Raw genomic sequence first — 24,011 nt, forward strand, 5'->3', positions numbered from 1 at the left:
TGCAAGGCGTTCGTTTCAAAACTAGGCGTTGTGCTCTTCTGACGTTTGTGCCACACAACACCACTGTGACTTTCTCATCACTTTCCTCAGATCTGGTTTCTGAGAATTTGGGGGGGGGGGGGGTTGTCTATCATATCAGCACGTGCAGTGTCTTGCAAAGTATTCAGGTGGCCAGAAGAGGTTGTCAGCCCCGGGAGAACAGAATTGTGCCAGCCTGGACTGAGTGCAGTTTTGTGCCAACAGAAAAGGCCTCTTCCCCTTGGCACCCAAGCATTAACGCACGTCCTCTGTTGCAAACTCAGTTATAATGTCACAGGAAGAAAGCAGAAACAGAGTCCAGCTTCCGAAGGATTAGGATTCTCTGCTCAGTGACTTAGGTCAGGAATTTTTTCTAGGCCGGAAGAGCCAAAGAATATTCCATTTTCCTTTTCTTGTGGTTGAAAACCACAATCAGTGGAGATGCATTTGAAGCCAGGTGATGCCTAGGCTTTAGCATTATTAGATGTTAATGGCATTGTTTCTGTCATGCAGATGTTTGTAGAAATCGGGCCCAGAGCATTTATAGCTGTGAGACAGTCACTCACACTGGCCATGAGGACTCTGGCTACTGTCTGTTTAAATTCTGACGTTTCTGTGAAATCCTCAGAGTGTTTAATCCTACTCAGTAGTATCATTACAATTTTCTGTAAAAGAAGATATTACTTATTTATCCTAGTATTCCTAACCTGTCAATAGAATAAATATTGGAACCAAGACATGGTGAACTTAAGTGTTGTGCTGGTTTGTGTTCTTTTAAATTGGTTGTTTGTTGAGATCTAACCATTTCCCTCCCCTCTCCTTTGGAGATGGTGGTGTAGGGGGTGGTCTCGAGCTTTAAATATTCTGCAGGTGTTGTTCTTTGTTCTCTGGGGTGCCACTAGGTGGGATTTTTGACTTTCAATCCTGTTCCTCAGTCTGTGGTTTCTGATGCTCAGTTTCTCACTGACAAACCCTAGGACACAACAGCAAGCATACCCTTTAGATTGTTTGGTATTAAGATAGAATTTTGGGGGCTTCCCTGGTGGCGCAGTGGTTAAGAATCCGCCTGCCAACGCAGGGGACACGGGTTCGAGCCCTGGTCCAGGAAGATCCCACATGCCATGGAGCAACTAAGCCCGTGCGCCACAACTACTGAGCCCGCGTGCCACAAGTACTGAAGCCTGTGTGCCTAGAGCCCGTGCTCCGCAACAAGAGAAGCCACTGCAATGAGAAGCCTGTGCACCACAATGAAGAGTAGCCCCCGCTCGCCGCAACTAGAGAAAGCCTGTGCAGAGCAACAAAGACCCAACACAGCCAAAAATAAAATAAAATAAATTTATTTTAAAAAGATAGAATTTTTTTGTGTGTGGTACGCGGGCCTCTCCCTGCAGTGGCCTCTCCCGTTGTGGAGCACAGGCTCCAGATGTGCAGGCTCAGCGGCCATGGCTCACGGGCCCAGCCGCTCTGCGGCATGTGGGATATTCCCGGACCAGGGCACGAACCCGCGTCCCCTGCATCAGCAGGCGGACTCTCAACCACTGCGCCACCAGGGAAGCCCAAAAGATAGAATTTTGATATAAAATCTGAATACCTCAACTACCAGTTTCTCTGAATACACAAAAGCCTAAAATGTACACCTGTTGCTCAACTTGAACCTTACAATCTGTCACAGAACTCCTCGTGTTCACTTGAATTACATCTCTTATAAGGTCCAGGTTTGTGTCTCATTGTTGCAAACAGGTATTTCAAATTTGGAAAAGAATGGCAGTGAGGATGGGGAGGAAGAGAGAGTATAACTTTAGACAGGATAGGTGTGATAATTCAAAGAAAACAGTCCACCTAATTTTCTGTTATCTCCAGAGCATATGATTCCTTAGGTCTGGAACAGAACCAGGGTCCCTTGCTCTTTCCCTGTGCACATATGTAACACTCACAGGCTGGGAATAAAAACTGGCTACTCTGCCACCAATGCCATTTTTCAGAGACATCCTCGCTTCCTTGAATGTTCATGCACATGAAGCATGCCTGCTCCTTTGAACTCATGTATAGTTCCTTTAAACTGTCACCTGTGACACAGGCATCCTAATTTTGCTGCTTTAACTACATATCAGGGGCAGTTCCTAACCTGCACAGAGCATCTGGGGGAAGTACCATTTACCACTTCTTTCAGGAGATAATCTATCTTCCTTGTCTTGGTGGAGGGGGATGAATTTCCTTGCACTTACATTCTGGATGAGCCACCAATCGGCCGTTATGAAGCTTAAGACAGTTTTAAAGCTGCCATGGACAACAACGAATTAGAGAGGAAGGGGGAAGTGGCGATGGCAAGAAACATTGATCTGAGAAACGCATGTAAATCATCAGTGGAAGTGTAAGTTCTCTTAACAAATGCATTAAAAATAGTTTTCTTTTCTGTAACCAAGTTTATGTTTCCATACTTTAAAAAGAAAGGATTAGGGACTTCCCTCGTGGCGCAGTGGTTAAGAATCCGCCTGCCAATGCAGGGGATACGGGTACAAGCCCTGGTCCGGGAAGATCCCACATGCGGCGGAGCAACTAAGCCCGTATGCCATAACTACTGAGTCTGTGCTCTAGAGCCCACAAACCACAACTACTGAGCCTGTGCCCCACAACTGCTGAAGCCCGTGTACCTAGAGCCCATGCTCCACAGCAAGAGAAGCCACTGGGATGAGAAGCCTGCGCACCACAACGAAGAGTAGTCCCCGCTTGCTGCAACTAGAGAAAGCCTGCCAGCAGCAACGAAGACCCAATGCAGCCAAAAACTAAATAAATGAATGAATAAAAAAAAAAAAAAAAAAATTAAAAAAAAAAAAAAAAAGAAAGGATTAATAAGTATTTACCATCAATTTGCTTCGTTCATCTACTTTCACGTTCGACAGAGAGGGAAACCGGGGCTCTGAAAGAATAAACTTGGATGGGATCTCTGCCAGAGTCAGACGCCTGGCTTGACAAGGTCTTTTCCTTGGGCCACCACCTGCTGGGGTTGTGATGTCACAGTGGCAGGGCATGGACAGCCAACCCTCCCTCCTGTCTCCCGCCCTCATCCTGTCCCCTGGCCTTTCCCTGAGATCTGGCCTGACACCTACTTCAGAATAAAGAGCTGTAAAGGGTTCTGGCCCACGACAGGAGTTCTGGACTTGAAACTTCCACTTTCTGCCAGGAGCTAAAATGCTCTTTTCCATCTTTATCTGAATTTCTCCCACGGGCTTTAAAGAAACCCTGAAACCCAAACCCATACCAAGCTTTTCCTCTCTTCTGCATCCCATACTCTTTGTTTGTGTTCAAACAGTTTCTACGTGGGGTAAAGTGTTTTCATGGATTTGCCTGAGAAAAAACCTCAGAGGAGGCTGGGTTTCTCCAATGAGGATCCTTCTGAGTTCTCATGGTGGCTCTAACCCCAGAAGCTTCTCTATTTGTCTTACCGAAAACTGCTGTCAGGAAGGAATTCACACTGAAGCTTAAAGGGCCAGTTGAAACTAATGCCAATAATAGCTGACATTTATTGAGTGAGACAATATACTCAATACTTTACATGCATTATCTCATTTAATCCACACCGGCAACTGTTATTATCCCCAATTTATAGATGAAGGGGAGAGCTAGGTAGAATGTCCAAGGTCACACAGGTGACCTCTCTAAAGCTGGAAGCTATGTTTTTTAACTATAAAGGTTCTGAACAGAAGTGTGTGTGTGTGTGTGTGTGTGTGTGTGTGTGTGTGTATGCTTGTGATAAAATTCACCACTGTAATTTTAGAGTGTACAATTCAGTGGCATTCAGTGCATTCACAATACTGTGTAACCATCACCACTATGTAGTTCCAGAATTTTTCATCACCACAAAAGGAAACCCTGTACTAGCCATTCTCTGCTCCCTCCAGCCCTAGGCAACCACTAATCTAATATCTGTCTCTATGGATTTGCCTCTTCTGGCTATTTCCTATAAATAGAATCATACGATATGTGGCCTCTTTCACTGAGTATAATGTTTTCAAAGTTCACCCATGTTGTGACATATATCAGTACTTCATTCCTTTTTATGGCCGAACAATATTCCACTGTATGGAGGGACCACATTTTGCTTATCCAGGCATCTGTTGAGGGACAGGTGTGTGTATTTTAACAGAAAGATGGCCTTTATCCTCAAGGAATGAATCTCTATGGTGGGATTTCAAGCATAACATCAAACTGGAGATAAGAGAGTTGGCAGCAAGGGCCTTTCTCAGAACTTTCAAGTCACAATTCAGAAATCACTTGTTCTGTGACTAGCTCTGTGGGAGTGGCAATGAGGCGGGATGTCTAATGGTACATGCTCCCCACAGGTGTCAAGGCTTCCAAACCACTTCTGCCTGGTAGGGAGGTTACTACAGGACGGCATCTGGCAGGCTCTTGGAATCAAAGCTTACATCTCAGGCTACTCACCCCCCATTTCACTGGGGGAGGGCATGTCATAAGAATAACTAGGTTTCCACACACAGGCTGTTGCACAAGCATAAAGGAAGGGAGGATCTGAGTGATCCCCTGGATAATTCAATCCCCACGTCAGCCCAACTGCTGTCTTGGGTTCTCTCCATAACATATATACACACATAAAATTAATTACGCAACTTCTAATAATGCACCAAATAGGTCTTCTTAAAGGTAGTTAAATCAGTCCAGTTTGAAAACGTTTGGCGGGCCAAGCTTTCTTTGTGAGGCTAAGTACTGTAGTGGTTCAGAACAAAGGCTTTAGAATCAGGTAGACCTACATTCAAATAGTGCCTTTGCTACCATTAGCTCTGGGAATTTAAACAGGAGATACAACCTCAATTTCTTCACCTATAAACTGGGAACAGTAGTTAACAGTACCAAACTCAGTGCATTCTTACCACCATATGTGAAGAATGCAGCATGGTGCCTAGGAGAAGCAATTTTTAATGTGATTATTAAAAATCACCGTCGTCAACGTTTACTGAGATTTTATGAGAGGACAGACTAAGGATCGCAACTGCCAACTCTACGTTATTCGATACAATTAAACCATGAGCTTAAATGGTTCAAATTTATCCCATCATCTTACATTCCTATAGATTTCATCCAGTAGCTGAATTTGGGGGAGGAAAAGAAAAAGGACCCACACAAAACTTTCCAGTTGAAGACACTTTTATTTCGGTACGCACCTGAGTCCCTGGCAGGATGGGTCTGTCCTCCGCGGGAGGACATGTCCTCCCCCTCCTTTGGGAGAGGATGGGGGCCCTGCCCTGAGGGGGCAGCTGGGGGATGAGGCAAAGGGCTATGCAACAGTGATAGGTCACAAAGGGCCCAGAGGATAAATAGGCTGTGCCAGGGGGTCAGGCTGAGAAAGTGGTCACTTCTCTCACTAGGACTGAAGTTCACCACAGCCTCTTGGGGAGATAAAAACCCAGAAGCAGAAGTGAGGGGAGGCAGAGGGGGAGCCTACCACTCTCTACACACTTGAAAAGATTCAGCCTGGGGTCCAGGCGCCCTACAGCGTGCCCCGCTGTGATCATCTGTGCCCCTAACCACACCCCTGCCTCTGGGAGACCCTGAGGCAAAGGTGGGGCCTGTGGGGGCGGGCTTGGAAGACCTGCCATAGGGCCGCCTGTGTGTGACGAAAGAGCACCGCAGCTCGCTCTTCTGCCAGTGAGGCCAAGGGAGGGGAGAGCCAGGGGCCCACCTTAACCACGCTGCCTGTCGTGATCAAAGGCAGCCATGAGTGGGGACTCTCTGCTCCCCTATCACACGGCCCAGAGCAGCACCGGGGTGGGCCTGTTCAACACCACCATGGGGAAGCTGCAGCAGCAACTGCGCAAGGGCGAATACCACATATTCAAGGACGCACCGGTATTCGAGAGCGACTTTATCCAGATCACGAAGAGGGGAGACCTGATTGACGTGCACAACTGTGTCTGCATGGTGACCGTGGGCATCACATCCAGCAGCCCCGTCCTCCCACTCCCAGACACCATGCTGCTGGCCCGATGGGCCACCGGCTGTGAAGAGCACGCTGAGCACAGCCAGGCCGCCAAGGGCAAGAGCCACGAGGCTGCAAAGACCTTAGAGCTCACCAGGCTCCTGCCCTTGACACTCGTGAGCATCTCCACTCACAATCGTGAGAAACAACAGCTGCACGTGAGGTGTGCCACTGGCCGCTCCTGGTACCTGCAGCTGTGTGCCCCTCTGGACGCGCAGGAAGACCTCTTCACCTCTTGGGAAGAGCTGATTTACCTCCTGCGACCACCAGTGGAGGGTCTCAGCTGCACCTACGCCGTTCCAGCCTGGGACATGATCGGCCTGCCTGTGTTCGAGGAGGAGGAGGACGGCAGGAGCCCGGCAGTGGAGGATTTCCAAGGAAAGTGGGATCAGGACCAGGTGAGCATCTGCAGCCTCCACACGTGCTCTGAGCTGGCCGGGGCCACGTCCGCAGCTTTTGGTGGGGAGGGGATCCAACTGGACTCCCACGAGCCCGATACCATGCCCGATGTGGCCACTGCAAAAGCAAAACCTACAGTGCTTGACAAAGCGTCAGCATCGCGGGCAACGACAAAGGTGGAGACAGCGGGGGTGGCAGGAGGCACCGCAGCGGGTGCTTTGAGCGTGGCAGTGATCAAGTCTCCTGCCCCTGAAGAGCAGAGCACGGCCACAGCAGCCACAGCCAGCAACGGTCCAGGAGGAAGCAAAACCAGCATAGCCAATGGGGGCACTGCCAGAACATCCCTGAGGAGCAGGAAAACGGTGCTGCGAACAATTCAGGGTATGCTTGGCAGGTGCCGCGAGCTCTTCAGGGTATGCTTCCAGCACGTCCACCAGCCTCTCCCCAGAGGCCGGCGTGACTGTGGTCGGAGCAGAACCCACCAGCAAGACTGCTGAAGGAAGAGCCGACGAGGAGGACGAGGGGACCCTCGTCTCAACCTTGCCACAGGAAGGCAAAGTGAGTGAACAGGATGGCAGCTCACAGAGGGTGTCCCAGGCCCGCAAGGGAAGAAGGGAGAGAAGGGAGCACTGGGGAGAGGACAGAGCTCTTATGAGCCCCTCGCTCTGCAGTTCAGTGGAAAGCCACCACAAGGCAGCGGGGAACAAGACCATCCAGAAAGCAGCTGGCCCGTGCTCAGGCGGCCGCAGAGCCACTAGAGATGACCAAAAGGACAAAGGCCACGGCAGCCCGGGGGGCAGCGAGCAGGGCACTGCTCACAAAGGCATCAGCCGTGCTCCCATCACCAACGAGTCCAGGACCTCGCACAAATCGGGCAGGAGCTTATCTACAGCGAGTTCAGGTCCCACCACCGAGAGACTCAGCAGGATCAGCTCTTTCTTCAGGAACGTCAGAGCCAGTCTCACTGCAAAGACAGTGGCCTCCTCACGCGATAAATATGTGAGCATCCTGGCGAAGCCAGTGGAAGGGACCCGAATGCAGGCCATCGTAGAGACAGCAGAGAGTTGGGGCTGGAGATCACTGGAGGTGTGACATCTGACACCATGGAGCCAGTGACCGCTGAAGCCCATCAATAGGACCTAGAGCTGGGAGCTGCAAAGGGGACCAGGGCTCAGGGAAATACCCCTGGAGAGCCCATTTCAGCTTCCTCACTGCAATTTCAATAAAAAAACAAACAATCTGAGAATGCATGCAGTGTTTTGTCTGAATTTCTAGGTCCCAAAGCCCAGCCATAGCCTCACAGTGGATTCTGTGATGTCAGATGTGCCACAGTCTGAGACCCAGTGTCCAGTCAAGGCCAGCCCCACCTCACACACATGCTCCGCACCAACAGCAGTGCTGCATCTGGCCTCCACTCCTTTCTGGCTTTGCCCCCCAGGGCCACGGCTCAAAGTCAGACTATGGTCTGGGAAGCTCTCCTTCACTATCCCCCTATGCTTTTTATAAACGCTTATTCCCCAGGAAGGTCTGTAAACAAAGCAAGAACAGGACTCATGTCCCCTCGGGCTATTCAGTGGACAGAAATAAGTATTAGCTAGCAATCAGAACCGCAAGCACTCTCATCTAGACTTAGCCGTTCCCTGCCCAGGTATTAGCTCGCAATCAGAACAGCAAGTATTAGCTAGCGTGCCATCGTAAGCATACCACTCGATGACATTTCACAAGATAAGCAACCCCACGAAACTAGCACCTGGCGAAGAATCAGAACATCACTGCAACTCTGGAAGTGCCCCCCTGCAGTCACTCAAGGGTAACCACCACCCTAGCTTCCAACACCATAGATGAATGTTGTTTGCTTTTTCAACTTTACATACTGGAATCACGTAGTATGTACTCTTTGACTCTGGTTTCTTTCCCTTAACATTATATTTATGAGGTTTGTGCATGACTTTCCTGGCGATCGTCCATTTATTTTCACTGCTATACAGTATTCCAGTGTGTGATGATACTACAACTTATTTTGTTATTGATTTAAGTTATTATCAGTTTTGGGCTATTAAAAATAGTGCTATTATGAACATCTATATACAGATCTGTTGGTAAAAATATACATAAACTTCTGTTCGGCATATACATAGGAATGGAATTGAATATATGCATATGTTCAGCTTCTGATTATACTGCCAAGCTACTTTCCTTCCAAAATGACTATGCAAATAATAATTCCCACCAGGAATGTATTAAAGTCCTGGTTCTTCCACATCCTTGCCAACATTTGATACTGTTTAGCTCTTTCCTTTTAGCCATTCAGGTGGGATATAATGATTTTTCTCCCTTTTTCATGATAAAAATATACTTAAAAGTATATAGTTGGGCTTACCTGGTGGCGCAGCAGTTAAGAGTCCGCCAGCCGATGCAGGGACGTGGGTTCGTGCTCCGGTCCGGGAAGATCCCACATGCCGCGGAGCGGCTGGGCCCGTGAGCCATGGCTGCTGAGCCTTGCGTCCGGAGCCTGCACGTCTGGAGCCTGTTCTCTGCAACGGAAGAGGCCACAACAGTGAGAAGCCTGCGTATGGCCAAAAAAAAAAAAAAAAAAAAAGGCGCTGAGAGCAGAGGCTGGTGGATGGAAGAGCCTCCTGTCGCCCCGGCTGGCACAGCAGTGAGTCACAGGACTCTCAGTGAGTCACACAGCTCTCCACACCTCAAGGTAAAGCCCTGAAAACTATTAGCAGGCCATTAGTTCTCATTCAAGCCCAGCTGGCACGGAGCAGGCTTTAGTCACCCAGCTGCAGAGCTCACACACTGGGTGCCCATCCCTTGGACCAGCAGCCTCACCTCCTGAACCCAACGCCCGCAGCCGGGTCCAGTCTCAGACCTCCTGCCATTGCCCTGTTTGGGCGAGACTGTGGGGTGGAAGCTCCTAGCTGGTGGGGTCTTTGTCTCACATCCTGTGTACCTCCAGGAACAGGCTCACCAAAGGAAGGAAGATGGGGTTATTCACTGCTCATTAGGTGCCAGCAGCTCGAACACACCGATGTCATTCAGCCCACCCAGTGGCTCTAGGAGGTGGGTCCTCCTCAGCCCTTTGCAAACGAGGAAGAAGTTGCAACTTCCTTAGACCACCACTTAGAACTTCCTTGGACACTTTTAGAGTTGTCATTTTGAAATTTACCTGCTTCTGATTCAGTGCTGCTTTGCTACCTTGTTGGTCCAGTGGAAATCCTCAAAGCAGGAGCAGCCCTATTTTAAAATAATAAGGTTAGAGCAAGTGACTTTAATCCAGGTCTCTTTAGCTCAAGAGCACAGAGGGGAGTGTGAGGAAAGAGTGAGGCCACAAGGAATTCTTCACTGGGTAAATTTTCCCCAAACCTCACTGACTAAGAGAAATTGACCACTGGATTATGTGCCTTGAAGGAAAGCAAAAATGTTGAAAGCAGACTGTGCAGCTTGTTTAGAGAGCAAGCTCTATCATTTGGTCACCTGCTGATGATAATAGCATTGGCTGAGACCTGACCATATACAACGAAGGCACTTCTGTAGGTAATAAGTTCCAGGAGGGCCCGAATTGAGTATGTCTGTTTCAGCATTTAGCATGGTTTAGCGTCTGAGAGGCCGGTACATTATTGGCATATAGTAGACTTAAAAATGAATATTTGTGGATTGTCTGAATGAGTGGATGGATGTGTATGACTCATATCCTATTTGCAGGTCCTATGCCCTACAGTGGATTTTCAGTGTCAGGTTGTGAAAGTATTTATGACGGAGATTGGTATTGTTCCCTATCTAATGGATAAAATTACACATCAAAGGACTTTACATTGACATTCCAAAAGCCTCACAGGAATTACTTAACAAAAAAATAAAATTGGATTCTGTATAATTTCTAATTTATAAGCTGGCCACAACACTGGTATTTCAGCCAGTCCTCTGGAAGTTCCGATGACGTCCCCCATGATCACCCAGGCATAATCAGAATGGCTTTAGGATATGGGAGCCAAAATGTTCCTCAGTATTTACTGCTTTGCTAGTCCATTGAAGAAAATGGACTATTGAAAAAATAGCTTCAGACACAATATGGCATTTTATGATTTAGCATGAAATCTGGGAAATATAGAGGTTATCTGAAGCCTGCAATTGTAAAGTTCCCTCTGCTATTGAAGTTATTGTCTTTAAACAAAGATTCTACATCAGTAATGCTATATATATATAATTTTATGATATTCAGGTTACTTTCCTATTCTCTCTAAGGAAGTAATTTGTTGGTTGGTATGAGAGATGGTGTGGCTTCCAAAGGTGAAAAGTATTATTTTGTTGTAATTTCCAGCTACCTAAGGATGGGAGAGGCCCAGGACACTGCAGGCAGTATATTATGTGGAGCAGGTTATATTGTGGTTAATTTATGAACTTTTACATGTTTATTTTCTATGCAAGTTTGTGTGCTCCTTTTTGAGTTTTGGTAGATATGTGTTCTGTAACTTTGGAATACTTGGAATTATATATATATATATAACTTATATATATATATATATATATATATATATATTTTAACGTAATAGTTAAAGCCGTGGAGAATGTACTAGTCTACCTAGGTTCAAATTCTGGCTTTACCCTGTGACTTCCCTGTGGCTTCCTCTGCTCACCTATTAAAAAGGAGGATAATAAGACTGCTGTGGTGAGTTATATACTAAGTGCTATTTAAGCATTTGCTATAATGATTATGTATACTCGAAGGCAAGGAACTTGCCCCTTGGTCGTCTCTGTATTCCTAGTGCTTAAGAATTCCTAGTGCTTTTCTAGTGCATTGTCTTAGGATAGAGATAGCTCAGTATAGTTCTTCTCACTATAAAGTACTGTTACGTTGAAAGTCTTTGCTTGTGTACTAATAATCTATGACATATCTGCTGAGGACAAGGAAAGGAATAGTTTTAGAACTGCAATGGATAACAAAAGATTGTATGATGTAATGCCTTTATTATGTAATTATAAAACTAACAAATGATCATGGTAGAAAATCTGAAAAACTCCTAGACAAAATAGAGATCAACAAAATTTGCAGTAACCTTCAGAGTGTAGAGTTGTCCATCAATATTAGTGCTTTCACATTTTCCAGGACTTTAAGTAGACTCTGCTTCTTAAGAGTCTATTCATGATATTTTATTTTAATGATGTTTTCATCATGGGGACACACACACACAGAAATCTGTTAAAAAAAAAAAGGCATGTAAATCACTGATGTTTCAGATAGCCACATGGAATAAAATGAGAAAGGTCAACAAGCTGAAAGAATGTGGAGTAGCATCTCCTTAATTGCTTACATAACTCTGATAATTACCTCTTTGTGCATAAAGTAATTAATGGGGAATCTAATTCAAGAAAAATGTATGAACTTCAAGCCTTCTCGAGGCCAAGTATTTCTTTCCACAAATGGTTACTTTCCACGGCCATTCTTCCCTATTATCAGACAGGGAAAGAGTATTGTATGGCAAAGGATCTTCCCGAAGGAGGGTGCTTCCCACACTGATTGTCATAAATGACTTCGGAATTACTGTTGCTGTATTACCAAAATCTTAAACTAGGATATTTTTGACAAATGCGGTCCTTAGTCAATTTTTAGAGCTACAAACTGTCAGATGGCTCTGAAATAACAATTGTCTGGCTATTCTTCAGGGTGATCACAATATGGTAATGACGTTGAGGTATCACTAAAAAGGAGGAAGGTGTGAGTCTTCCTTTGGTTCCAGAGTGAAATGCGAGTTGGAGTTGGAGTTGGAAAAGAGGCCCACAACCAAGTGTTAGAGAAGGAAATGTGAGGTCATTAGTGAAAAACCAGGTTTAAGTTAAGGTGAAGAGGCATGAGGAAATGGTCAACTGTTACAGTATTACAAAGATCATCAAGAAGCATATCCATGAATGTGGTTCGTATTGCAATCTGCTGAAAAAGAGACAGATATCCTGGCCTGGCCTTCATGGAGATTATATTTTATTGATTCTGATAATAGATTATTGTTGAAAAGGGCCTCCTATAAATTATAACCAAGCAAAGGCAGCAAGATAATTTGTTTTTTCTTTATGTATGTGTTTCTCATTCCTACTCACTTCTCTCTTAGGGGAAGAGAAAATCACAAAAAACAAAAATGTCAAATCTCAACTACTCATTTTCAAAATAATTTTTTTTCCAAATTCCAATGGAGGCAATAGGTTAACTGTTAAGGTTTGTAAGGCTCAAAAAGCTAGATTTTTACAAAGTGTAGCCAAATTTTATTCCATAAATAATAGCTTTGGAAAGAATATGTGATGATGCAAAGTTGGAAAAAGCTGGTTTTTCTTCCGTGAATGGCTTCACTGTGTTGGGAGAAGAGGCAGAGAAGAAATCAAAGTAATTAAACATGGGGTGAGTTTTCCTGATAGGGGACTCTAGTGCTTTAAAATAGACTAGATAATCCTAGGGATAATCTGAGGGTAGAACAGACCAATGCCTCATTTCCAGTCTGGTACCCTGGAAGAAAACAGTGTATTTCCTTTGAGGTCTTGAGAGGTTTTTCTTCTTCTTTGTCATGTTTTTGGTTCATTTTGTAATCAACCTTATTAAAGTATCATTTACATACAGTAAAATGCAGACATTTTTAGTCAACGGTTCAGTGACTTTTAATTAATGTATACATTTGTATAACTACCACCCCCATAAAGATCGATAACAATTCTAAAACCCTAAAAAGTTTCCTCCTAGGCTTTTGCAAAAGTATCCCCCGATTCTCCCACCCCAAGGCAACCACGGATCTGTTTTTTATCTTTAGAGATGACTTTTGCCCAGTTCAGAATTTCATGTAAGTTGAATAATACAGTAGGTGCCCTTCTGATCTGGCTTCACTTGCTCAGCATATGGTTTTTGAGATTCATTCACGTTGGGATGTTTTAAACCAGGACTTTAGCCTGGGTGGCTGATGTTGTCTGAAGGCACCTATAGGTACATCTGAGTCTCTGGCATTGTCACTGTCTGTTCTTGGCTCAGTATTTTCAACTTTACTAAGAAGCACAAGGTAGAAGTAAGGAAGATCACTGTCAGTATAATGGAGGTGAAGTGGGTTCTGTTATGTAATATTCTCAGCATAAATTGACCTGCTTGGAATCATTGTGTTGATAATCGACAAGGATACTCTTCCTCCAAAAACCCTGATACTATAAAACTTCTAAAGGACGCTGTCCTAGGACTCTTTTAATTTTCATGTTTTGGGAAACATTTCTGGAAAATTCAAATGCTCACAACCTGAGAGAAGCAATTATTCACCTGAAGGCTGACTTTGCTAAAGTTGAGCTGTCCGACCTTTACATGCTGATAGAACCCAAATAGCCTTGCAAAACAATGCTCTCTTATTGGATATAAGCATATAGATTGTTTAAGATGGACGTGTATATGCAGTAAAGTGAAAAAACAAAGAATCTTTGAGTTTCCCTTGCTGGTTTTTTTTATTTTTTCATTTAAGTTTCTATAGTGTATGCTAATAGCTCAGGGAAACCTCAGTTTAGTTTTAGGTCCACTCTACATAAATGTTGAAGTACTCCATACCCACCTTTTTTCTACCTTCCTTCTTTTCTTCCATCTTTCCTTTCTAACTTCTTATAATCCATTATACTTAATCCTGCATTTGCTGAGGTGGCAATTAGTGTAGGAAAATACTGTGAAATTTTGCTGTTCAGAATGCATGCTGACCAAATTCTATATTGAGAAAAGGTCTGGATTTACCCAGAGTAACCCCTTCTCAGAGTCTATGAATAAACGCCATAGAAACTGGGCTATATATAATATCCTGACAGGTATGTAGAACTCATAGCAATTGCCCTAAAGAGCTTACCTAGCGCAGATGCATATGAATGCATTTAATGATTGCTTTATTGGCAGCAGTGCCAACATACACAGTCTGTTTGGTTTTATATCATTCTCATTACCTGCTGTTTACCACTGTATACATTGCTAATGGCGTGGTTTCTATGGCTTGTGAATTTCACGGCCAAATAATATGTAATTTATTGCACACTTTAGTGTAGAAGATGGAGACTCCATAACTTTTCGTGTGCTCTCTGCCCCTTTGGAATGTATTACACTGAGATCAGGCAAAGTAACAAATTTATTTCAAATGTGCGTGATAGCTAAACATCAATTAGGACTGATGGGCAATATTTCTTCTTCCAGCAACATAACAGTTTTTAAAGACTAAGCCACTGAACGTGGAGTTACTGAACATGGGACTCAGTTCACTGGGATCCCTTCTTAGAAAAATAAAGGACAACTTGAATTGGATTTGTGTGGCTTATTCAGGTAGTAACTAATCAACTACATCTTGGTGAACTTAATTTGTCACGATCGTTCGGTATTTTATTAACTCTCTTCCCCTTCTTCCCCCGACTCTCACGAGAATGGATCATGAGTATCTTAAAACATACTAAGTCGTCTTCCATCCCTGTTAATCTAACTACAAAAGCACACTTTCCTTATCCAATGTAACTTACTGTCTTTTAGAGTGGCTGGGGTTTTAATTCTCTACAAAATTAAAACCAGCAAAGAGAAACATTTTCAAGGAGCCACCACATTGTAGAGCTTTAGAAAGAAGACTTTAGAACTAAGGGCAAATATATCATTTTATAGCTAAAGCACCTGAGGCCTAAAGTAGGAAGGTAACCATCGAGGTCAGGGAAAGGGGTGGAAGATCAGGTTTCAAGCTGAGAAGGAGTCTACAGGGACTCAATCTGAGCAGGTCAAAAACTGAAAGGAGACCACGAATGTTCTGGGAAGGCTGGCATCGGGCCTCCAGTGTGGGATTCAGATGGGGAGTGGACCCGGGGGGAACTGCGTTTCTGCAGTAGGCAGAGAAGTCCACCTCCTCTCCGGAAAGTGCCACTGACATCAGGGAGTTGAGGGGAAAGAGCAATGAATTCCAGTCCACCTGAGAAAGCAGGCCAGTCTGACTAACTCTGAATTTAGGCTTATTTCAGATACTTCTTGAGAAAGAACTTGGACAAGAGCAAGTCCCACGCAGCCTCTTTTAAATCCATGCCCAGTATTTTCTGGTGGAGCTGCTTAAACCCTCCAAGTGACTCCAGTATTTTAATTTCACTCTATATTTAATTCTGACAGTTCTATGATTGATTATTTAATGGGCAAATAAGTAGGGTCACAAAAGAGTGTGAATGTATTTTACAGGATGAGGATGGGCGGAGTGGAGCAGTCTGGAATGGGACACCAATGAAAAGGGATCTTGGTAAATAAAACGTCTATTAGAAATGGAGAGGAATTCGCAAGGAAATTAGTGCCTGACACCACGCCTTCCTCTCTGCATGTTTAGAAGCTAGGTTCTAATTTTATTTTCATAGGAGATGTCCCTGTGATGAATTGTCTTTTACCTCCACACCATTTAGCACATGGACATATTGGGAAGTTTGTGTGAGAGAAAGTTAAGAATTAGAATTTGTCTTGGCAGGGAGCTATAAACATTTCCTGGAACAATCTAGGGTAGAAGGAAAAGGAAGGTGGAAACAAAGGAGAAAGACAGCTAATGATGCTGGAGTCTCTCGCTGGGATTTGTGGTATCTCTTTTTGAAACTAAGTACAGAAAGTCAGAACTTGACTGTTTCTTGATCATGGTTTGTTTTCATTTTTGCTTTTTCTTGCTCTCTCATCAGTTATTCCAGCCAGTGCTATGTCATTTTCAGTTTCAGTAAGCATGCCTGTCTTGTTTCCATTCGCATTATTCATGCAAACGTTGATTGAACTGATGACCCCGAGTTATCACGGAAACATTAGATACACCAGTGGATACATTTCTTAATTTTAGAAAAAAATTACCGAGTGAAGGTTAAAATAACTCCTCTTAAATTTGTCATTAAAAAAAAACTTCTCCTAACATACAATACCTCATTGCCTGATATGCCAGATAAATGAAGAATTCCTATGTATTCATGAATGCAGGCTAGTCTGTATATTTTTTGGCAGGTATGACCGTTACCGAGGGTAACAGCCTGGTTTGCAGGCCATGTCCTGTCTCCTAGAAAGTTGTAGTTTCTGTTGTCTTTCAGTTGGTCCATTGGATATCAGAGGTGAATTTATAAAACTATACTTCCCTTTACACTTACTATGTTTTGTTTTTTTTTTTTACTTGAAGTATAGTTGACAATGTTGTGTTTCAGGTGTACAGCCAAGTGATTCAGATATATATATTTCTTTTTCAGATCCTTTTCCATTATAGGTTATTACAAGGTATTGAATATAGTTGCTTGTGCTATACAGTAGGACCTCGTAGTTTATCTACTTTATATATAATATACACTTACTTTGTGTGATCCAGGCTGGTCAGACCACATGATTATTTTCACTTCTGATATAATTTTTTCAGGTCCAACCTCAAATCTTTGATAAGAAGATATTTTAAAATAAGTTTAGCATGTGTGTGCTCTAAATCCAACAGTAGTTATTAGAGATATGGTTTTGCACTAGGTATTCCTCTCTTTTTTGTTCTTGGCCAACCAATTGAAAATTAGCTTTTATTTTCTGGTTGGTTTGCTAGATGTTTATGCCTATAATAAAAGTCTTAAATTTTGTCTCGTATCTTAAAACACAATCTGAATTAGCAATGGATATTGTGCTACACATAGGGGCTGTGATATATAGTTTCTAACTTCAAAAACATATAGCCTAGAAGGGAACACAGACACATATGCAGCAATTATGGCAACTGCATTTGTTTACTAAGTGAAATAGTACTGACATGGATAAAGTGCTAGCAAGCCTTGAACAGGCAAATCAGCTTCAAAAACAGATGTGCAGTTCTTTAAAAATCTTTTTAACATTTTTCCAGCTACATGTAGCATATAACTTAGCATAAAAACGGTATGGGTTTGAGGATATGGGGAGGGGGAAGGGTAAGCTGTGACAAAGTGAGAGAGTGGCATGGACATATATACACTACCAAACGTAAAATAGATAGCTAGTGGGAAGCAGCCGCATAGCACAGGGAGATCAGCTTGTGACCACCTGGATGAGTGGGATAAGGAGGGTGGGAGGGAGACAAAAGAGGGAGGGGTTATGGGGATGTATGTATATGTATAGCTGATTCACTTTGTTATAAAGCAGAAACTAACACACCATTGTAAAGCAATTATACTCCAATAAAGACGTTAAAAATAAATAAAAGAAGACTGACTCATCCAATAAAAAAAAAAAAGAAATTCTCTCATCCTGGATTCAAGAGAAGGGATGAAGTAAAAGGATGAGGAAGAACAGGAAGAGGAAATGTGAGCGTGGAGCGGGTAGGAGGAAGAGCAGAAGGCAAATAAGTGTATGTGCTTCCCTTGCCATCCCTGACTTTTTTTTTTTTTTTTGGCGCTTCAGGAAAACCCAAAAGCCAGAGAAGAGCACAGAGGTGGTCACCACTGCGTATGAACAAAAAGGTGGAGACAAGAGAATGGTGGTAATCTGCGCAGGCAACTGGAGGATGACCTGAGTGCATCTCGCCAGGGAACGGTCCCTGTTCCATAGAACCCCTGAAGATGCCAGGCTCTTATGTTTGGGGGGGGGCGCCGGAGGCATCTGTGGGGTCACCACATACATCACTCCTGGAGGTGTTGTTCACATTGTGTTCTTTGCAAAGAGTGTCCCTGGTGAGGTTCAACATCTCCCTCTGCAAGACCCAGCCTTGCCCTCCCAACCCACCAAGGTCAGCAGGCAACATCCCCAGTTAATCACCAGGTGTGGTGAGATATCTGGAGTGGCCCTGGTACCCCCCAGTTCAGGCCTCCTGGGGAAAGGGTGAGGAGGACAGAGGCAACAGGGCTTCTTCTCACGCAAGCAGACAGCTCACCTGGCCCAGCGCTGCTGCATCCCTGTGGGCAGGCGGTAGCCCTGGCATCCGGTAGGGGACACTGCAGGATCCACACCTGGCTGGGATTTGCCCACCCCCTGGGGACCCCGCAGCCTCTGTGGAGCCCCACTGAAGGGCCTGGGTCACCTCATGGCACCATTTCTCAACCTGAGTTTCTATAGATTTTCCATAGATGTGTAGAAGTTGAACACAACACACACAAAAAATGAAGGCAAGTCAAAGCAAAGCTAATTTAGGATGAGTTAAAGGGCCAGGATTCCAAATTAATTATGACCTTAAAATTAAATAACAAATACATCTGGTTTTATTACACTCTGAAAAGCAGTGTCTTCTATAAACTTTTCATGTTGGGATATACCAAAGCTATAAAATTTATGATTCTATGACCACAGCATCAGGATATTTTTAAATTAAAAAGCAGAGGCAAGTTTGGCTGGGGTGTTAAAGAGAGAAAAATGATTATTAGGGGAAAAGGGAACATTGCGGTTCTCTGCCCACTTCCACTGTGCTGGTCTCATGATGGGCCGTGTGGGCTGGAGGGACAGGGTCACTACTCCCACCTGTGTCATCAGACCTCCCACTCCTCACAGCGCCCAGGTGGGAGGGACCCACACTTTTCACCCTGGAGCCCCAGAGCCTCCCCTTTCCTCTGCATCACTTTCACTGTTCAGGGGACCAGTCACTTGAACGCCGCCCGGCCAAATGCCCAGGTTAAATCGCCCCTGTAGGACAGGTCTCTCTGCTACCAGAACACACTTGGCAAAGAGCAGCAAACAGGCCCCAGTGCCCTGGGGATGTGAGCCCTGGGGATGTCAGGGCCCAAAGTCACTTGCAGGGTCTGAGTAGCCCCCTGGGTCCCACACACCGACCCCAGGGAGCCCACCTCCCCACTGACTCCAGTCCCTGCCTTTGTGTGGCAGGTTCTGGTCTGACACCTGTGAAGACTGTGACCTGGAGGCCTCAGCCTGAGACTCAGAGGGGATGGAGCTTGTGCAGCGTCTGGCAGCTTAAATGAGACACGAGGCCAAGGAAGGAGGGCCGCCTCTCTGCTCCCCCTCCGCTCCTGAGTCAGCTAGTGAGTGCCGGTTACTTCCTGTCGGAGCTGTACAGATTTAGCATAAATTTTAGATATATGTCTTACTTTTAACAGATCAAGCAAAATTGATCTCCTCCTTGGTTTATTTTTTAAACATTTCTATGTAAAATAACACACAAGTATAGAAAAGCACCCTCCGCAAAGGGAGGGCTCAGTGAATTACAATGGGCGCTCCACTCTGGGGAGCAGTAGTTTTTCCCTCTGTAAAAGCCCAGATGCTTCTGAGAAGCTCCTCTCAGCTTCCTTACTCTGGCCCCAGACATCCACAGCGGAAATCCCAAAGGGACTGGATTCTCCCAGCCCTCCAGCGCCCTCCACTACTTTCTGATTGTGCTGCCACACTCATTTTGAGTTATTTGTGTGTAAATCACTGCACTTGGAATATACATGGAGTAACTGATTTCATTCTTATAACCGAATAAGTTAGCACTTATTCTTCTCCCCTTCTACAGGGTGCTGCCAGGGTGCTGGGGACGTCCTGTATATTGAACTGGGTGTTGGTAACAGATGTGTTTATATTTACAAGAAACCATAAAGCTCTACGCTTAAGATCTGTGCCCTGTACAATATACACCAAGTAAACTTCAATTAGAAAGAGATGCAAAAAAAATTTCCCCGCAAAACAAACTTCAGGCCCAGGTGGCTTCCTCTGATTTCTACCAAACATTTAAGACAGAAATGATGCCCATCTCCTACACACTCTTCCAGAGAACAGATACAGAGGGAACACACCCACACTGCTTTCATTGGACCAGGAGAATACTGATGTCATACCAGCAGCAGATATTACAGGACAGGAGAAATTACAGGCTAAACACTTCTGAATGTCGATGTCAAAATCCGAAAGCAAATATTAGCAGTCTAAATCTAGAGGTTTTCAGAAAGGAAGGAAACTGGGATTTTCATGGCGGTATTTCCAGTGGTTGATGTGGACAGGATCACTGGGTGTTTGGGTGCTGCCTGGGAACGTGGAGAGAAGGGACAATGCCATTGGGTTAGTGGAATGAACATTTGGTGACAGAGATTAGGAGGGCCTGGGTCATCCTCAGAGACAGTCCTGGGATGGGGTCTCTAGGCTGTGGCTATGGAAGGGTCCCTCTAGGAGGACATGGGCCTCTCTCCTGTGCCACTGCGGGGTCTAGGGATGGATGAGGAGTTTGTAGGGGCTGGATTTTGATGAGGAAGGATGAGCAGGGAAGGTGCGCCCTCAGAGCCAGTGCAGCGACGGCCCCTCCCCAGCCAGGCCGTAGCCCAGGCTACTCAGACAGCTGCTCACATCAACAGTCAGGCGACAGTGGGGCACGCCAGCTTCACCCACCAAACCACCAAGCACAGCCCAGCAGGCCACTGTCCTCATTAATCAGCACTAACTGTGCATCCAGGGCTGGTTGTTGAAGACCAAGCTAATTTGTTAGAGACGTGCCATGTGGGCAACTGGCTTGGAGAGACCAGGGCTCTGAGCCACGTGGAGACAAGCTGACCACTGGTCAGACCACCAGGAGGCTCACCCAGTGTGTGAAGACGCTGAGGGAGGAGGGACGTAGATGGGACCCCCTGATCCTTCAAGGGACCTTCTTTCAGGGTTATTTAACAGCTGTGGGGTCAGGGATCAACATGTAAGGGAGGCAGTGGGTCAGGCATGGGCCTTCCTGTTGGCTCAGACCCCTCCTGTCCTTGGAGCAACCATGGGGCAGGCAGGAGGATTGGGGGGATGGAGGGAGGGGAGCCCTGGGCTCAGGAGTCCAGGGCACCATCTAGAGGATTCAGGGGTTCAGGGATTTCTGTCCCAGGGAACCAACTACATTCCTGTCCCACATTCATCTGTCATCAGCTTTGCGACTCCGGGAAAGTCACTTAAAATCTCAACATTTTAGTGCCATGTACCATAAAATATGGATCACAGCACCTGCCATGAGTTCCCCATGGGGCTGATGTGGGGATCACAGGAGATGATGACAGATATTCTTCACAAGCTCTAAAGCATCACACCCATAACCTTCCCCACTCCCCTGCCCTGTGGCATCCAGGTCCCCTCTCTGGAGGCAGCACTACCACATTTCTTGCTTATTCTTCCAGACATTTAATATTTGAACACTTAGGTAGCACTTATGAAGTAACCATCATTTTTCGTCAGGGTCTACCTGATTTGTTGTATTAAGCTTCATCACGTAATACTAATAAGTGGGCCCTATTAACATTTCCATTATCACAGAACAAGGAACTGAGGACAGAGGGTCTGCATAACTTTCCCAGGTTCATGTGGCTTCTGGTATGATTTGAATCCAGACCATCAGGCACCAGCCCCCACTCTGTCGGTCACTGTGCTGTGCTCCCTTTCTGTATTATCTCACTAAATAAAGTCATGTCCCCGTGCAGTCAGCCTGCTGGCTATTTTAAGTGCACACCACATTGCAACACCCTCTTCTCAGCCCAGCTTCGATTCACTTGACTCCCCTAGACTCCCCTAGGAGGCTGGTGAACAAAGAGAACAGACGTGTGACCTGGGAATGAATTGACACCTCTACATGGTCTTCTCCCAGCAACATATCAATAGTTCTCTCAGTTTTTGTTGTGTTTTCCAGGATCATGACTCGGGTACCAAGAAGAAAAGGAAGATTATAAAGGAATCAAACACAGGATGCACAAGAATATCATCTGCGATCAAGATAATCTGCTGGCCATCCGCAGCGGTGGTTCAGGCACATCAGAATCAGCATCTGGCCAAACAACAGGGTAGGGACACAAATAGCACCCCCACTAACCACTCCATTGAAGGTACTGTGGAAATAATACCAGCAAGTAGATTCAGGAGCAATGGCTGTAGTTTGTACAGCAGAGCCTGGATCTGGCTGAGGGAGGATTGGGCAGGGAAGGTGCCCACTCAGAGCCCGTGCAGCCACTGCCCACTCTTAGCCAGGTCTTAGTCCAAGCTGCTCAGACGACTGGTCAGTTTCTACTCAGTGAGACCCTGGGGGCCTGTAAACTTCATCTGTTAAGCCACCAAAACACCAGCCCAGTAGACCCTGTTCCCAGCTAATGAATATTAACTGCTCATCATCCAGGTTTGGTCAGTTGAAGATGATGCTAATTCTCTGTGCAACTGTCATGTGGGCAGTTGGTTTGGAATGTCCTGGGTTCTGAGTCAGTTAGGGAGTTAAGTAGACTATTGGTCATTCAGGGTGGTCACCTGACCACCAGGAAGTCTCACTGCAAATCAGCTGCTAGAATCAAGTGCTGAGGGGGAAGGGAGGGGAGATGCACACATATTTGGATACCCTGGTCCATCAGGGGGTCTTCATTTGGGGGAAAGGCATTGTATTTGGGGTCAGGGATTGAAACATAGAGCCAGGAGTTGGGTCCAGATTTGGGCCATTCTCTTGGGCCAGGCACCTCCTCCGAGTACCAGCTGTCTCCCTGCAGCATCCTTGGGGCAGGAGGATGTGGGAAAGGGAGTAAGGAGAGCTCTTGGTTTGTGTATCCAGGGCACGATCTCATGTCCATGTGTTCAGGAATCTCTATCCCCAAGGAATCAACTCCCTCCCCTGCCTCAGACCCATCACTCATCAGTGTTGTGACTCTGGGCAAGCTACTCAGTCTCTCTAAATTTCAGTGCCCTGAACCATAAAATATGGGTCACAGCCCCTACTCTGCCCACCCCACGGTGCATCACAAGAAATAATATTCTTTCCATGAGCTCTAAAACTTCTTACTCATGTCATCAATGTGAAAAAGTAGGCTCTAACCTCCTGTTTGCAGCCTCCTAGGTGCCCTTTCTGGAGACAACCTGCTTATTTTTCCAGGCATTTAATACTTGAACATTTATGTAGGTAGCACTTATGAAGTACCCATCATTTTTCTTCAGGCTTTGTATTTACTAATTTTTAGCCTCAGAACATAATACAAATAAGCAGGTCCAATTAATATTTCCATATCAGGGCACTGCTCACAAAGGCATCAGCCGTGCTCCCATCACCAACGAGTCCAAGACCTCGCACAAATCGGGCAGGAGCTTATCTACAGCGAGTTCAGGTCCCACCACCGAGAGACTCAGCAGGATCAGCTCTTTCTTCAGGAACGTCAGAGCCAGTCTCACTACAAAGACAGTGGCCTCCTCACGCGATAAATATGTGAGCATCCTGGCGAAGCCAGTGGAAGGGACCCGAATGGAGGCCGTCGTAGAGACAGCAGAGAGTGGCCAGGGGCTGGAGATCACTGGAGGTGTGACATCTGACACCATGGAGCCAGTGACCGCTGAAGCCCATCAATAGGACCTAGAGCTGGGAGCTGCAAAGGGGACCAGGGCTCAGGGAAATACCCCTGGAGAGCCCATTTCAGCTTCCTCACTGCAATTTCAATAAAAAAAACAAACAATCTGAGAATGCATGCAGTGTTTTGTCTGAATTTCTAGGTCCCGAAGCCCAGCTGTAGCCTCACAGTGGATTCTGTGATGTCAGCTGTGCCACAGTCTGACACCCAGTGTCCAGTCAAGGGCAGCCCCACCTCACACACATGCTCCGCACCAACAGCAGTGCTGCATCTGGACTCCACTCCTTTCTGGCTTTGCCCCCCAGGGCCATGGCTCAAAGTCACACTATGGTCTGGGAAGCTCTCCTTCACTATCCCCCTATGCTTTTTA

At 45.6% G+C, this 24,011-nt stretch overlaps 1 protein-coding gene across 1 annotated transcript; it reads left to right on the forward strand.

Annotated features, from left to right (window-relative positions):
• Positions 1-4,977: 4,977 nt before the first annotated feature.
• LOC307183681 (Golgi-associated RAB2 interactor protein 4-like) lies at positions 4,978-23,643 on the forward strand (the record flags this gene model as incomplete). Its single annotated transcript, XM_079916540.1, is given in 3 exon segments — positions 4,978-6,823; positions 6,825-7,241; positions 23,327-23,643. Coding segments are annotated over 3 exon segments (1,809 nt in total). The 5' UTR covers positions 4,978-5,748.
• Between the last annotated feature and the right edge of the window lie 368 nt (positions 23,644-24,011).

The sequence above is a fragment of the Stenella coeruleoalba genome, assembly GCF_951394435.1.
Source record: "Stenella coeruleoalba genome assembly, chromosome: 1".
NCBI classification, from domain to species: Eukaryota; Metazoa; Chordata; class Mammalia; order Artiodactyla; family Delphinidae; genus Stenella; species Stenella coeruleoalba.